Source organism: Toxorhynchites rutilus, chromosome 2 (genome assembly GCF_029784135.1).
Source record: "Toxorhynchites rutilus septentrionalis strain SRP chromosome 2, ASM2978413v1, whole genome shotgun sequence".
Taxonomy (NCBI): Eukaryota; Metazoa; Arthropoda; class Insecta; order Diptera; family Culicidae; genus Toxorhynchites; species Toxorhynchites rutilus.
In genome coordinates this window covers 165,015,478-165,029,707 of record NC_073745.1, presented here as the reverse complement: position 1 = coordinate 165,029,707, position 14,230 = coordinate 165,015,478, and the positions used below count along the sequence as shown (strand labels likewise).

At 44.8% G+C, this 14,230-nt stretch overlaps 1 protein-coding gene across 1 annotated transcript in view; it reads right to left on the bottom strand.

The window, feature by feature from the left end:
- Positions 1-4,230: 4,230 nt before the first annotated feature.
- The window catches only part of LOC129765150 (tubulin-specific chaperone cofactor E-like protein), a 56,727-nt gene continuing 46,727 nt past the window's right edge, over positions 4,231-14,230 (bottom strand). Inside the window, exons 5-9 of the mRNA XM_055765039.1 lie at positions 5,982-6,077; positions 5,823-5,922; positions 5,562-5,746; positions 5,377-5,508; positions 4,231-4,743 (exon numbers count right to left, since the gene is read on the bottom strand). Coding sequence (XP_055621014.1) covers positions 4,554-4,743; positions 5,377-5,508; positions 5,562-5,746; positions 5,823-5,922; positions 5,982-6,077 — 703 coding nt within the window. The 3' untranslated portion in view covers positions 4,231-4,553. The remainder of the gene's footprint in view (positions 4,744-5,376; positions 5,509-5,561; positions 5,747-5,822; positions 5,923-5,981; positions 6,078-14,230) is intronic.

Sequence of the window (14,230 nt, the reverse complement as noted above, 5' to 3'; positions counted from 1 at the left end):
AGGCAGCATCATTGCAGTGAAATTATTATTCAAATTTTCACTGAATTCATCGTCCATGCTTTAGAATGAATTTTCTCTCAACAACTGAGTAAAGCATATCAGCAGTGGAAGACTTGTTGAATTTTTCTTAATTTTTATGATATTTAGTACGGTTATAGATATATTTGCCATAGTCCCATCATTAAACTTGATTCTACTTTGAATCAGACGAACGAATTACATATAAAATCTGAAACGTATTCCTACATTAATAACTCTGGGGATACATTTACACATTATACTCAATACAGCAATGCTGTTCCTCAAACTCAATCTCGTTGTAATTTCATAAATTCGTCAGGCAATCTGCTTTCATGGAATTTTCTAGCACTGTTTTGAAAAGCAATGATGCAATTGAGGGTAGAGATAAAAAAAAAGTTAAGTACAATTTTGCGTTTAGAGAATTTAACTTAATGTAAGATATATTCAAGTGCGAACCGCCAAACTATCTAATAGAAAACTTTGGCATGGAAACCAGTATATTTATTATGCATAATGTAAAGAGTACAAAAATCAGGAAAAATCATGGAGCGCCTTGGATATTATTTCATTGTGAGCAACATCCCGGAAAACTGAAAAAGCCTATGGCGACATGGTAAGTAGATTTGAAAAAACTGAATCAGACATGATTCAGCGTTTCAAACTTAACAATCGCGTTCAACAACCTGATGAGACTGTCGAGGATTTCGTTCTCAATGTTAAACTTCAAGCAGAATTTTGCGGATTTGAAAATTTCATGGAAATGGCAATACTTGACCGCATTGTAGCGGGCGTCAGGAATCCTGCTATGCAGCTACGCTTTTCGAATGAGGAGAATATTTTTCTGGAAGTTGTTGAGAAGATGGTGGTCACATGGAAGCTCGCTAGAGCTAGTGCCAGATCATTAGTAGTACCCTTCATAGATTACCTTCGAGCTTTGAGTTTACGAATGTCAGTCAAGGTTACGGTCAAATTGCAGCAGTTCGTGGGCTACTGAAGAATCGTTAGGCCCTATGATAAAACTCATCCAAATAAAAATAACAGACAAGACAAGGACTGGCAAGACAGACGAAGGCGGCGCTCGGATTACTACTCCAACAATCAGCCCTATTCTGTATTCCGACGGATTTTCATTTCATTCGAAATCGTTGTTTCGTTCGAGCTATAATTTCGCTTCATCTATTTCGAATGTGTTGCCCCTTTAATGTTCTAAGAGAAACAGATCGAACGAAACGCAAAAACAACTCGAACGGAATACAGAATGGAATTTAATCAAGTCGTTCGAAATATTTCGCATCGATCGAAATACAGAATAGGGGTGATTTTTGCGACGTGAAGGGGCATGTGAAGCGCAAGTGCTACAAGCTGAAGAACCTCAAGAAGGATACAGTCAACTTGGTGGACTCGTATAACCCTGAACCCCCTCAGCTGATAGGCATCTCAGCGAGTTGTTGAACCGGATGCAAACAAACAACCAAGCGACAGTGAAGATGACTATAGTTCAGGTGAATTTGAATGTATGCATGTTTCGTCCGTGAACAGGGTAAGTGGGCCGTGTCTGATTGAGCTGTCGATGGAAGGTAAACCTATAAAAATGGAAGTTGATTGTGGTTCGTCTGTGTCTGTAATGGTGAAATATCAGTATTCTCTCAATTTTACAAACACTTTGGAGAAATCAAGCAATGAATTGATAGTTGTCTTCTTCTTCTTCTTGTATGGCGTTAACGTTCCCTGTGGAACTTTTGCCGTCTCAACATATGCATTAACTAGCGTCATTCATTAATACTTAGTTGAGATTTCTTAAGCCAAATAACACGCCTTGAATGTATTCTGAGGGGCAAGCTCTAGAATACGCGTGACCACAGTGCAAGTCTGAGGAAATTTCTTTGACGAAAAATCCTCCGGCCAGAACGGGAATCGAACCCGCACACCCGGCATGATAATGTGAGACGCTAACCACTCGGCCACGGGTGCACATAGTTGTCAATGGAGCCAAATTTGAAATTGAAAGCGAGGCGCTTGTCTTGGTTATATTTAAGAGAATTGAACAAAAATTGAATATGTTAGTGTTGAATACTTCACATGACTTTATTCCATTGTTTGGGCGTACATGGTTAGACTTTTTCTTTCTAGACTGGAGAAAGTTCTTCGTAAATCCCTTACAAGTTAATAACACGGTTGATAAAAGCAGTGATAATGTAGTTGCATATATTTAACAACGATTTTCTTCAGGTTTTGTAATAGAGTTTTCTTCGCCAATAGTCGGGTATGGAGCCGAATTGGGTTTGAAGGCCGAGAGTCCTAGTTTTTATGACGTACCGTATCGGTCAAAAGATAATGTTGCAGATTTGACGAAGTTAGAAAAACAGTACAACCACCAACTTTAAGTACCACAAAATAGTATACCAAATATATGTGATTGAGCCAAGGATTGAGTCAAAGATTTTGATTGACTCTTTGGACAAACTGATAGAAGGTACAGGGTGGGCCATTTAAAGTGGAAGGATTTGTTTTTGCAATAGCAAAGTAAAGAAGTGGAATTTAAAATTTTTTTTTTTTAAATTCATTTATTTTGGTCCAAGGAGATTTGTTCTAACTACTTTTTGATTACGATATCTCGTAAATGACCGCCTCTGGCCTTGACCGCAAAATGTGCCCTTTTTTCGGCATTTTCCATCACTTTGCCCAATGTTTCGGCCGATATGGCAGCAATTTCTTGTCGGATATTGTCTTTCAGCGCAGCCAGGGTCCTTGGTTTACCAGTGTATACCTTGGATTTGAAATATCCCCATAAAAAAAAGTCAGGAGGCGTCAAATCGGGTGATCTCGGTGGCCAGTCATAATCGCCGTTTTTCGATATTAATCTTCTGGGGAACATTTCGCGCAATAATTTGGTCGTGGCAGCCGCTGTATGGCATGTAGCGCCGTCCTGTTGGAACCAGTAATTGTCCAATTCATTTTCACGAACAAATGGCAATAAAAAGATGCCTAACTCTTGCGAACGATGGCGACCTGATGTCGATGGAGTCTCTGCAACACTGGCTCGAACGGCATCAATATTCTCGTCGAAACGTCTTGGTCGTTGTCTGGACAAATGACTGGCATTACCAACACTACCAGACGATATAAATTTGGCATATAATCGACGTATAGTGTTGTCTCCAGGCGATGTTTTAACTTTATTTTTATTTTTCCACGCACGTTTAGTTAACACAATTGAGAAGTTATTTTGAATGTACAGCTGAACAATTTCAGCGCGTTGTTTAGGTGTGTATTGTTCCATAGTTAAAATTGTACTGAAATGACGCTTCCAACGCGGTATGACATTTGTTAATCTGACATCTCTGTCAAAAGTTATGGGGTTGCCAGATGCTTCCACTTTAAATGGCCCACCCTGTACAAGAATCATAACCCTCATCACAGGCTTCGCTGGTTAAAAGCTAAATTTCTGAAATACTTTTCCAAAAATGTTTTCCAGGTACTCGTTGGAAGCGTGCCGGTGGCCGCTCATCGCACGCAGCTACGGAGAACCAATGATGACCGATTACAGAGGTCTTTACTTCCCAACTAAAGACCGTTGTTGTCTTTAGTTGGGAAGTGGAATCCGAACAGGATGTTCAAGACATCAAGATGGAAGTCGATGATGACGATAACGGCGGATTCAGAGGATTCCATGAGGAAGCCATCAGACTCGAGCGAAAATGTAGATTCATCATCGATGACTTGGGTGCACCTACAGATCACTTACCACGGCGTTCTAAACGAGTCTGGAAGGCAAAATTCTCTAACGATTTCGTTCACTGTTGGTTAAGGATTGTACAGTAATTGAATAGCTATCAGTGAACTTTAGCTTCGCGTTCAGTTTCATGGATTAGATGCTAGTTTTTCATTCATAAAACCTTCTTTTCAAAGGGGGAAGAGCAGCGTGTACAAATGCTTGATGATAAACGTTATCAAAAGAACAACAGATGTAACGCTTGATAACGCTTGAAGGTAACTTATAAAACACCTGACTAGACAGTCAGAACGTTCTCGACCAGAGAGACAACTAGTCGTGTCTTTTCATTTCTAATGTAAATGTAAATGTATTGTGTGTCCGAAAAGTATTCATTAGTTCGTTCGCTCTCGGACCAGAGTTTAGTGAACTCTTTAGAAATATGTTTAGTGGCCCAAACCTTGTATATTTTAGAGTGAAAAATAAAAACAAATGTATTCAAATTTTTACTTTTAATTTTCTCTTTAGGTATATTACTCACAATTTTCGATCTCTCAGATCCAATTATTTTTATATATAAAGTTTGTTATTTTTTTTGTTTGCTTATGAGCTACCGGTAGCAGCCAATAATTGACAAGCTGGTCTTGTCTTTCACATTTAGTTTGTTATAGAGTTAGTACGGCTGAATTTGTGCACTGCCACATTTGAATACGTATCGACGATTACAAATAAAATATTGATGTTATACATTGCAGCTGCTCCAAAATCAACATTTCGATACTGAGAATAATGGCAGTCGAATTTTCACAAAACAAATATTTTATTGCTTCTGGTCGATTATTATTTCGTCACCGGAACGAATGTTGTAGCTGTATAGCCGTTTGTGGGGGTATTTCATCTCTTCGAGTCCTTGTAAGTCCCGTAAATCTTGATCGACATAAAACAGACGCATTTTTGATGCAGGAAGCCCAACGATTCTCTCAAGACGAGACTTAAGATCAACCACAGTCCTGTTAGAAGAGAAAATTTTGAAGTTTTTTTTTATTTTGACAAAAAAATGTTAATTATATTTAGTTCATTATATTTAGAAAATACACAAAGGTTACAATCGTTTATCGTACAACTCAGCACAGCTCAGAACAACAATCTTTTTTAGATCCCAAAAATATTGACCAATCTGTAGATCAAATTATGATTAAACTCGTGTAAACTGCTCAGAAAAGTGTAATGTCAAAAGTAGGTCAGGAGTATTGTGGCGCGGAAAAATCATCATGGGTATAAATGTCTCGAAGAACAAGAGCGTCATTTCCATTATATTATTTTTTTCGTTTTCGTTCATTGAATTTTTTTCTGAGGTCAATGTAATGGGAGCGAAGTCCCCATTTAATGAGGAATCGAGGCGGCTCAAGTCGCGAAGATAACGCGATCCGAGGCGGTCTCTCGCATGCAAACCTGTGTTCCACTTATTGCCTGGTTAGTTTGAAACATATGATACGATCCTTTAGTAAAGACGGCATACGTTTGCCCGGTTACACTTACACTTACACTTTTTCTGGAATTATACACCTTACACTTTTTCTGGAATTATTCTCTGGGGTGATGTATTCCGGGAACCGAATGAACTTTATCTAAATTTAACTCACCGGTACACATCTACTGTCCTCTCTTCACTAGAGTCTCCATAGGTAAACGTTATTTTCACTTTCCTCTCGGGTCTCAGATCAATATTCACCAACGGGTCTAATTTCCCGTGAACAGCAATCAACTCGAAGTATCTGGAAAACCGACCATTATAAAGATGAAACTGTATAACAATTTATGTACAAACCTCTCTGGTCGATCGCTCTCGGGTTTATCAAGATAGTATCGAATGAAAGACCGTTCTGCGTCTTCGCGTTCAACGGGACCAATGACGTCACCTCCGTTAAGTATTTCGATTTTGGGCAGACGCGCTATCAACAACTGTCGTCGTTCGTGTTCGGTCGAATCACACTTTTCCCACAAAGGCCAGCACTAAAGAGGGGAAAACCGTTAAAAAACTGTAATAACGACACTATCTCCAAGACGTTTTTCAATGTATGACCGTTACCTGTACGCGGATATTTTTTAAACTCGGAAAGTGTGCTAATCTATCGATATCGTCCCATGAATCGATTTTAGCGTTACTTAAATTCAACAAGGCAAGTTTTCTGTAAATGATATTGGGATCATTATCCGTATAGTCTGAATCAAACGAAAAAAAACTAACCTGAAATACTCATGGCTGTCTACGTTCGATGTTTGGGAAGACGTTGGGAAGACAGGCGATGGCTGTTCATTGCTATCATCAGATGGGCAGAGAGACCTGAAAGAGAAGATTCAATTGCACAAATAAAGAATAATATATATAATAAATATCGATATATAATTCCCAGAAATGATTCTTAATATTCCGAATACGAATTTATAAAAGCTATACAATATTCATATAAGTAGTTCTATCCAAAACTCTGAGTAAGTGCTTGAGTTTGAGCTTGGGTAGACTGTACAATTCGTAGTTGTTCTCCGTGATTGACCTGAACTAGCAAAATCGGACAAAGAACACACTGAATGAAGCTTGGGAGTAGCAAATCATTTTCATCGTGCAAGTTTCGGTACTTTAAATAGTCAATAACGACGTCGGCCACGTCTTTACAGTCTTTTTTTTTTTTTTTTTTCTTTATTATAGTGACTTTCAACACATTTCGGCTGGTTCGTCACTTTTACTTCCATTTTTGGAAGAATGTCGGGAGTGAGAATTGAACTCGTGATCTCTGCGTGAGAGGTATGGATGTTACCACTACGCCAGATCGCCTCCCGTCTTTACAGTCGTCACCAGCAAAAGGGAAGGAATTTTAGTATGATAATCGCCGCCCGAAGGCCAGAAACGTCGCCTCTATAGCGTAGTTCTCTACCGATTATCAAGGAAGGGATAGTTGTTAATGGGAGGAGGTAAGAATCAGGATTCACTGTGGTAAGTGATATGATTATGTAAACGCGGAACTATCGACCACTCGACTAAACGAAATTCCGTATATCTTTTGTCACAACTCGTGATTGCAATTATTTTCAGATACCGTTCTGAATCATATTTCGGACGCTTAAAGCATATGATGCAGAAAACAGATCTCAACTCTATTCACAGGTATTATTTGGTCGATATTTTTAATTAATTAGTTCAATATGCTTTTAAGCTTTCTACTTTGGTACCTTTGATTGAAAACGTGAAAAAACATCGAATGAAATGCTTTTCAAATGAAGTGAATAAGAATAAAACTTCGGACACTGAATCAAATTTCGGACAGCTTGAATTCAAATTTCGGACACTTTATTTTGTAATTTTTTGAACGAAAATTACATTACACTTGATTATATTGATTATTTCACAGTAACCTGATAACGATGGTGAGAACTGATGAAACACGAGAGAAACTTAAATATTGGTGAAGGGATAAATTCTACGTGCTCACGCTAAGCAAACGTCAAACACAAACGATAATGAGTGGATTTTGGATTTTGGATGGATTTTTTCCTACTTTGTAATAATTCAAATGTAATTCTTAAATGAAGTGATAGAGAAACCAAGGGAATACTCTAAAGAAGCAATTGTGATTTTAATTTTATAGTTATATCATCAGTGCATCAAGCCATTCAACATATTAGAACAAAGTGTCCGAAATATGATGTTGTCCGAAATATGATTCAGAACGGTATCCTTAGAAGGAAAACCTGTAAAATTTATTAGAACGGCTACTTGATCCACTATTATTCCGATTAAAAAATGTGAACTTGTGAACTACTCTAATTCATATTTAATTGTGTTTTTCATTGTTCAAAATCATGCAGAAGAAGACACAGCGTCATCATGTATCATTTTTAAACACAAGTCTTAATAGTTAAGACCTACATAAATATAAGCCTGAGTCAAATCAATCAATGACTACAAAAATATATCTATCTATATATATATATATATATATATATATATATATATATATATATATATATATATATATATATATATAAATGGAGTGTAGAAGTGTCTAGACGAATGCTACTTTCCGGATCGATGGAAGGTACAACAGCTAGTACTACTGCCCAAGCCAGGAAAGACGCCGGGTGGTCCAGCATCGTATAGACCCATATGCCTGTTGGACACTCTTGGGAAACTTTTGGAGAGAAGCATCCTTAATAGGCTGACGGAATGCACGGAGGGAGTTCGTGGACTGTCCGATAATCAATTCGGATTTCGGAAAGGGAGATCCACGGTAGATGCCATTCGCATAGTGGTCGAAAGAGCCAACAGAGCATCCAAACAGAAGCTCAGAGGAAATCGATACTGCGCAGTGATAACGATCGACGTTAAGAACGCGTTCAATAGTGCCAGCTGGGAGGCCATCGCGACTGCGCTCCACACGATGAAAGTCCCAGACTACCTATGTAGAATACTGAGAAGCTACTTCGAGAACCGTGTGCTGGTGTACGAGACAAACACGGGCCAGGCGCAGATTAAAACTACGGCGGGAGTTCCGCAGGGCTCTATCCTGGGCCCATCGCTCTGGAACAGTATGTACGATGGTGTACTAAAACTGAATCTGCCCAGAGGTGTGGAGATCATTGGCTTCGCGGATGACATCGTTATTCTCGCGACAGGGGAATCGTTGGAACGGGTCGAAATGCTCGCGACCGAGTCGATAGACATGATCGGAAGGTGGATGCAAAGTGTGAAACTGCAGATAGCCCACCACAAGACGGAAATGCTGATTGTCAGCAACCGCAGGGCGGTGCAACGTGCAGAAATCACAATTGGAGAGCACTCGATAACCTCGAAGCGAGACCTAAAATACCTGGGGGTGCAGATCGACGATCGACTGAACTTCAACAGTCACGTCGACTACGCTTGTAAAAAAGCAACGAAGGCAATCAATGCACTGACACGAATCATGCCCAACAACTTTGGCCCAAGCAGCAGCAAGAGGCACCTCTTGGCTAGTGTCTCCTCATCGACACTACGTTACGGTGGTCCAGCCTGGATCGCGGCGTTAGAAACTCAGCGGAACACGAAGAGGCTGAATAGTACGTACCGGCTCATGGCGATGCGAGTCGCGAGTGCGTGCAGAACCGTGTCAACAGAAGCGGTCTACGTCATAGCCAGGTTGGTCCCCATAGACATCATCTTGGCGGAGGACAGCGAGTGCTATAGGAGGAGGGGAACCAGAGGAATCCGGAAGCTAATGAGGGCGGAGTCGATGGCTAGGTGGCAGCAAGAGTGGAGTGCCGCGCAAAACGGCAGGTGGACGCACAGGCTCATACCGACACTAATGGGCTGGGTGAACAGGAAACACGGAGAGGTAAATTTCCATCTAACGCAGTTTTTGTCTGGTCATGGCTGCTTCAGGCAGTATCTGCACCGGTTCGGACACGCAAGATCGCCTCTTTGTCCGGAGTGTGGAAATGTGGAGGAAACACCGGAACACATCGTATTCGAATGTCCCAGATTCACCACAGTGCGTGAGGGGCTGCCTACCCTTCATGCTGGGAACATCGTGGAGGAAATGTGTCGTGACGAGGGCACCTGGAACGCAGTAAACAGTGCAATCGTACATATCATGTCCGAGCTACAGCGGAAGTGGAGGACCGACCAGCATGCGGATAACGCCTGACCATAAGAGATGAATAATCGAGACGGCTGTAGTACCGGATAGTCCCACCCGAGAGCCGCCGTGACGGAGTGCGCGTCATGTTGGAGGGCACTACCTAATCGGCACTCCGCTGGGAAGAGAAATCCTGCGAGGGTGACTGTGACGGGGCGCGCGTCAAGTTGGAGGGCGCTTCCTAATCGGTGCACGTCTCGACAGGTAACCGGATACTGCCGTGGAGAACAGCAAAAATGCCTGCCTGGCAACGCCTGATCGTGACCTGGATGGAGAAACACTGCGAACGTTTCGAAGGAGCGAGCATCAAGGATGAAACCATGATCAAAATGGTGCATACCCCACGAGAGTAGCTGTGACGGAGTGCGCGTCATGTTGGAGGGCACTACCTAATCGGCGCTCCGCTGGGAGAGAAATCCTGCGAGGGTGACTGTGACGGGGCGCGCGTCAAGTTGGAGGGCGCTTCCTAATCGGTGCACGTCTCGACAGGTAACCGGATACTGCCGCGGAGAACAGCAAAAATGCCTGCCTGGCAACGCCTGATCGTGGCCTGGATGGAGAAACACCGCGAAGGATGAAGCCGTGATCAAAATGGTGTATACCCCACGAGAGTAGCTGTGACGGAGTGCGCGTCATGTAGGAGGGCACTACCTAATCGGCACTCCGCTGGGAAGAGAAATCCTGCGAGGGTGATTGTGACGGGGCGCGCGTCAAGTTGGAGGGCGCTTCCTAATCGGTGCACGTCTCGACAGGTGAGAAATCCCGCGAGGGTGACTGTGACGGGTTGCGCGTCAAGTTGGAGGGCAATTCCTAATCGGTACACGTCTCGACGGGTAAATGGATGCCTGCGAAGAGGACATAAGCGCAGTGGAATGAAAAGCGAATAGAGAGAAAAAATGTTGAGAAAAAGGGAAGGACAACGCTAGTCAGCGTTGAAAACTCGAAGAGTGCATGAGCACAGCCGCCCCCTGAAGTAGTCGCCTAGATGTGGTCCCAGGGGGAATAAGGCAACGAGTAGAGGGCTTGGTTTTTGTGGGTGCGATCCCCACTCGACGTCTAGGTTAACCCTTCCCAGATAAGGCTGGTAGAGCGTTCCTCACCTCTATAAAAAAAAAAAAAAAAAAAAAAAAAAAAAAAAAAAAAGTTGGTTCTCAAATGGGGATCAACACTAGGGTAGGAGCCTACCTGTTGGTCTCAAATGTTCCTATCTCACGCCTCCACGAAGATCATATGACGACATTTTTAGATCGGGCGTGAACTGGAAACACACACCTGGTCTTGGCTCCGAGAACGGGTGTCGAAAGTGGCTAAGTGAGGGGGTGCGAGCGAGTCAGAGCGCTATATCTCTCCCGGGGAAGGCCTCCCGGGTCATGGAGGCCTTGCCAACCCGCTGTCTCCCGGGCAAAGGAGATACACCCAGAAAATGGAGCTACGTTCACGAAGAATACTCAGAATGCGATCGCCCGAGGAGGGTCCCCGAACTGGAGCTGGTCCTGGAACGGGCGTAAGAGCGAGCGGCCAGCGGCTGGAGGGCGATGTGCAAGAGCGGGCCACCAGCCGGGTTCAACCCGAAGAGCTACCGCCACACGGAAACAGCAGCCATCGACATCACCAACGAAACGCTGCGCCTACGAGGCGTGTTGCGACTGTCAGACGACAGTCGTCCACACTTGTGGGTACTACTAGGCGACGGATCATGTGGACACATGAAATGAATGAATTCGTGATCCGCGCCTATTACATCTGCACTGCTTTGGAGACGGACATGAGCGGTCGCCCTCGAATACTCGCAATGTTCGAGGAAGCGTATCCAGAGTTCGTCGGGAGGCTTGACCAAAACGCGATGAACGCGAGGCGTAGAGCGATTGTACGCAACAATATGCTCTCCCAAACGCAAGTCGACGAGATCAAGCAGCAGGTGCAGAGAGAACTAAGCTCCAGAACAAGCAGAGCAAGCGATGTGTCGAGACGAAGTTCAGTACGGCTGAGCAATTCATTCGCGAGTGGGGCACGCGAATCAGCACCAGTGGAGGCCACAGTACAACAACCCCCTGAGCCGGAAGACCCACAGCCAGATCAACAACTACTACGCGATCTGGTCTTCCATTACGACGAGGCGATCTCACAGTTCCGCGACACAGACCCATTGTCGCGCCCCAGGATCCCGAAGTTGCAGCATTCCCGCAGGCTGACAAGTGCAGTAAAGCTCATGAACGAGCACGTTCTTCCGCTGCACTTGGTTGATGCTGAGAACATGGAGGAGCTGCAACTGAAAGTTTACTGTGCTGCTGTGGCGACCGCCAAAAGTTTAGGATACCGTATTAGGCCAAGAGGCGGACTGCTCCAACATCTCCGTGAAAGGCGTGAGCCTCCATGGCGAAGGAGATTGGAGCAACGGATCCTAAACAAGCGCGCCGCAATTGGAAGACTGATGGCGTACAAAAGAGGCAGCAGATCGGCGAAATTATGTCGCCAAGTTGCTGTGATCGTGCGGCCTACTGAACTTCGCCAGCTGGGAGCTCACCAGCTGACGGAAAAACTCGACACACTGGTACAGCAATTGAGCGTCCTAACTAAACGGCTGAAACGTTACTCTGACTCTGCAAAGCGCCAGGAACAAAATCGGATGTTCAGAGATAACGAAAAAGCGTTCTACGACCACATTAGCGACGAGAAGCCCGACTACCGCGAAGGTTTGCCAGATATTAGCGATGTGACGAACTTCTGGGCTGGTATTTGGGAGACCCCAGTACAACATCGCGACGGGCAAATGTGGTTAAGACGGGAGGAGGAGAGTTGTGGTGAAATTGGAGAGATGCCAGCTATCATCGTCGAAGAGAACGATGTCCGCGAAGCCTCGCGGTACCTGAGGAACTGGGCAGCACCGGGCCCCGATGGTGTTCAGAACTTCTGGCACAAGAAGCTGACCGTCGCACATCAAAAGATAGCTGAGTGCTTCAACAAGGTGCTACGTGACCCACACAACCTCCCTGAATTCGCCACCCGTGGCGTCACATTCCTCCTCCCGAAAGACAGCAACACATTGAACCCATCAAAGTACAGGCCGATAACGTGCCTATCGAGTCTGTACAAGATATTAAGCAGCATCATAACCGCCAAAGTTTCTGCCCACTGCGAACAACACCATATCATCGCAGAAGAGCAGAAAGGATGCAGAAAAAATACGCATGGCTGCAAAGACCAGGCCATCATCGACGCAACCATAGTCGGCCAGGCGGTTTATAATCAGCGGAACCTAAGCATGGCCTATATCGATTACAGGAAGGCTTATGACTCCATACCTCACTCGTTTCTCGTCCGGGTATTGGAGCTCTACAAAATTGATCCCGTCGTCGTTAGGTTCCTGCAGCATGCGATGAGGCAGTGGAGCACGTCTCTGCACCTTAGTGATGGGGAAAATGTGTTGCAGTCTAGAACGCTGCAGATAAAGAGGGGGATATTCCAAGGCGACTCTTTCAGCCCGCTTTGGTTTTGTCTGGCACTGAACCCCCTCAGTAGGACGCTCAATAGAAACGGTCATGGCTATAAAATAAGGTATGGCGACGGCGCCCACGAAGAAGTGACCCATACCTTTTACATGGACGATCTCAAGGTCTACGCTGATTCACGTCAGCGTCTAGGTGTAGCTATCCGGGTTGTCGAAGACATAAGCAGGGACATCTGTATGGAGTTCGGCCTCGACAAGTGTCGCTGTGTCCACCTGCTGAAAGGACAACTTACCGAATCCGGAGGCTACGAGGTCTATGACGGCGAGTTTATAAGAGACATGGTTCGTGGCGAATCCTATAAATATCTTGGATTCCGACAGCTCACCGGGATTCGCCACTCCGACATCAAGACGGAGCTGCGAGACAAGTTCTTGAGTCGAGTGAACTGTGTCCTGAGGACTTTCCTCAACGCGGGGAACAAGGTACGCGCGATCAACACATTCGCGGTTCCCCTGCTGACCTTCAGTTTTGGTGTAGTCAAATGGAGCAAAACTAACCTAGAGGACCTTGAGAGGAGGATGAGGAAAGCATTCAAAGAGGCCGGAATGCACCATCCTCAATCGGCACTGGAGAGAGTTTCACTACCACGCAAAGAAGGGGGACTTGGAATCGTCGACATTTCTGCACTGTGTGTTGCCCAGGTACGACAACTGCGCGAGTACTTCGCAGAACGCGCCAATCAAAACGCGCTATACCGGGCTGTCTGCGCCGCCGACAGAGGATACAGCGCTCTGCACTTGGCGCAAGCGGAGTACCAACTCAACTGCAATCTGCAGACAGTGGAGGAGAAGATTGCAGCTTGGAAGCAGAAGGCAGTGCATGGTGCCCACCCCCATCAACTGGACCGGCCACACGTCGACAAGGCCGCATCTAATCTGTGGCTAACGCGTGGTGAACTCTCTTCAGTAGTAGAAGCCGACATGATAGCCATCCAGGACAGGATAATGCCGACGAGAAACTGCAGGCGGTACGTCTGGCATCAAGACGTTGATGACATTTGCCGGATGTGCCATCAACCAGGTGAAAACATAGAACACATTATGGGAGGCTGTCCCGTTTTGGCCAACGCAGCCTACACCGAGCGCCACAACAACGTGGCCCGTATTGTTCATCGACAACTGGCGCTCCAATGTGCTCTACTGGAAGACAACGTACCAAACTACCGGTACCTGCCTGCACCTGTCCTGGAAAATGACCGTTTCAAGCTGTACTGGGATCGCACTGTTCTGACCGACCTCTCGATCCACCACAACCGCCCAGATATAATGGTTTACGACAAGAGCGACCGCAAAGTCACCATCATCGATGTCGCTATT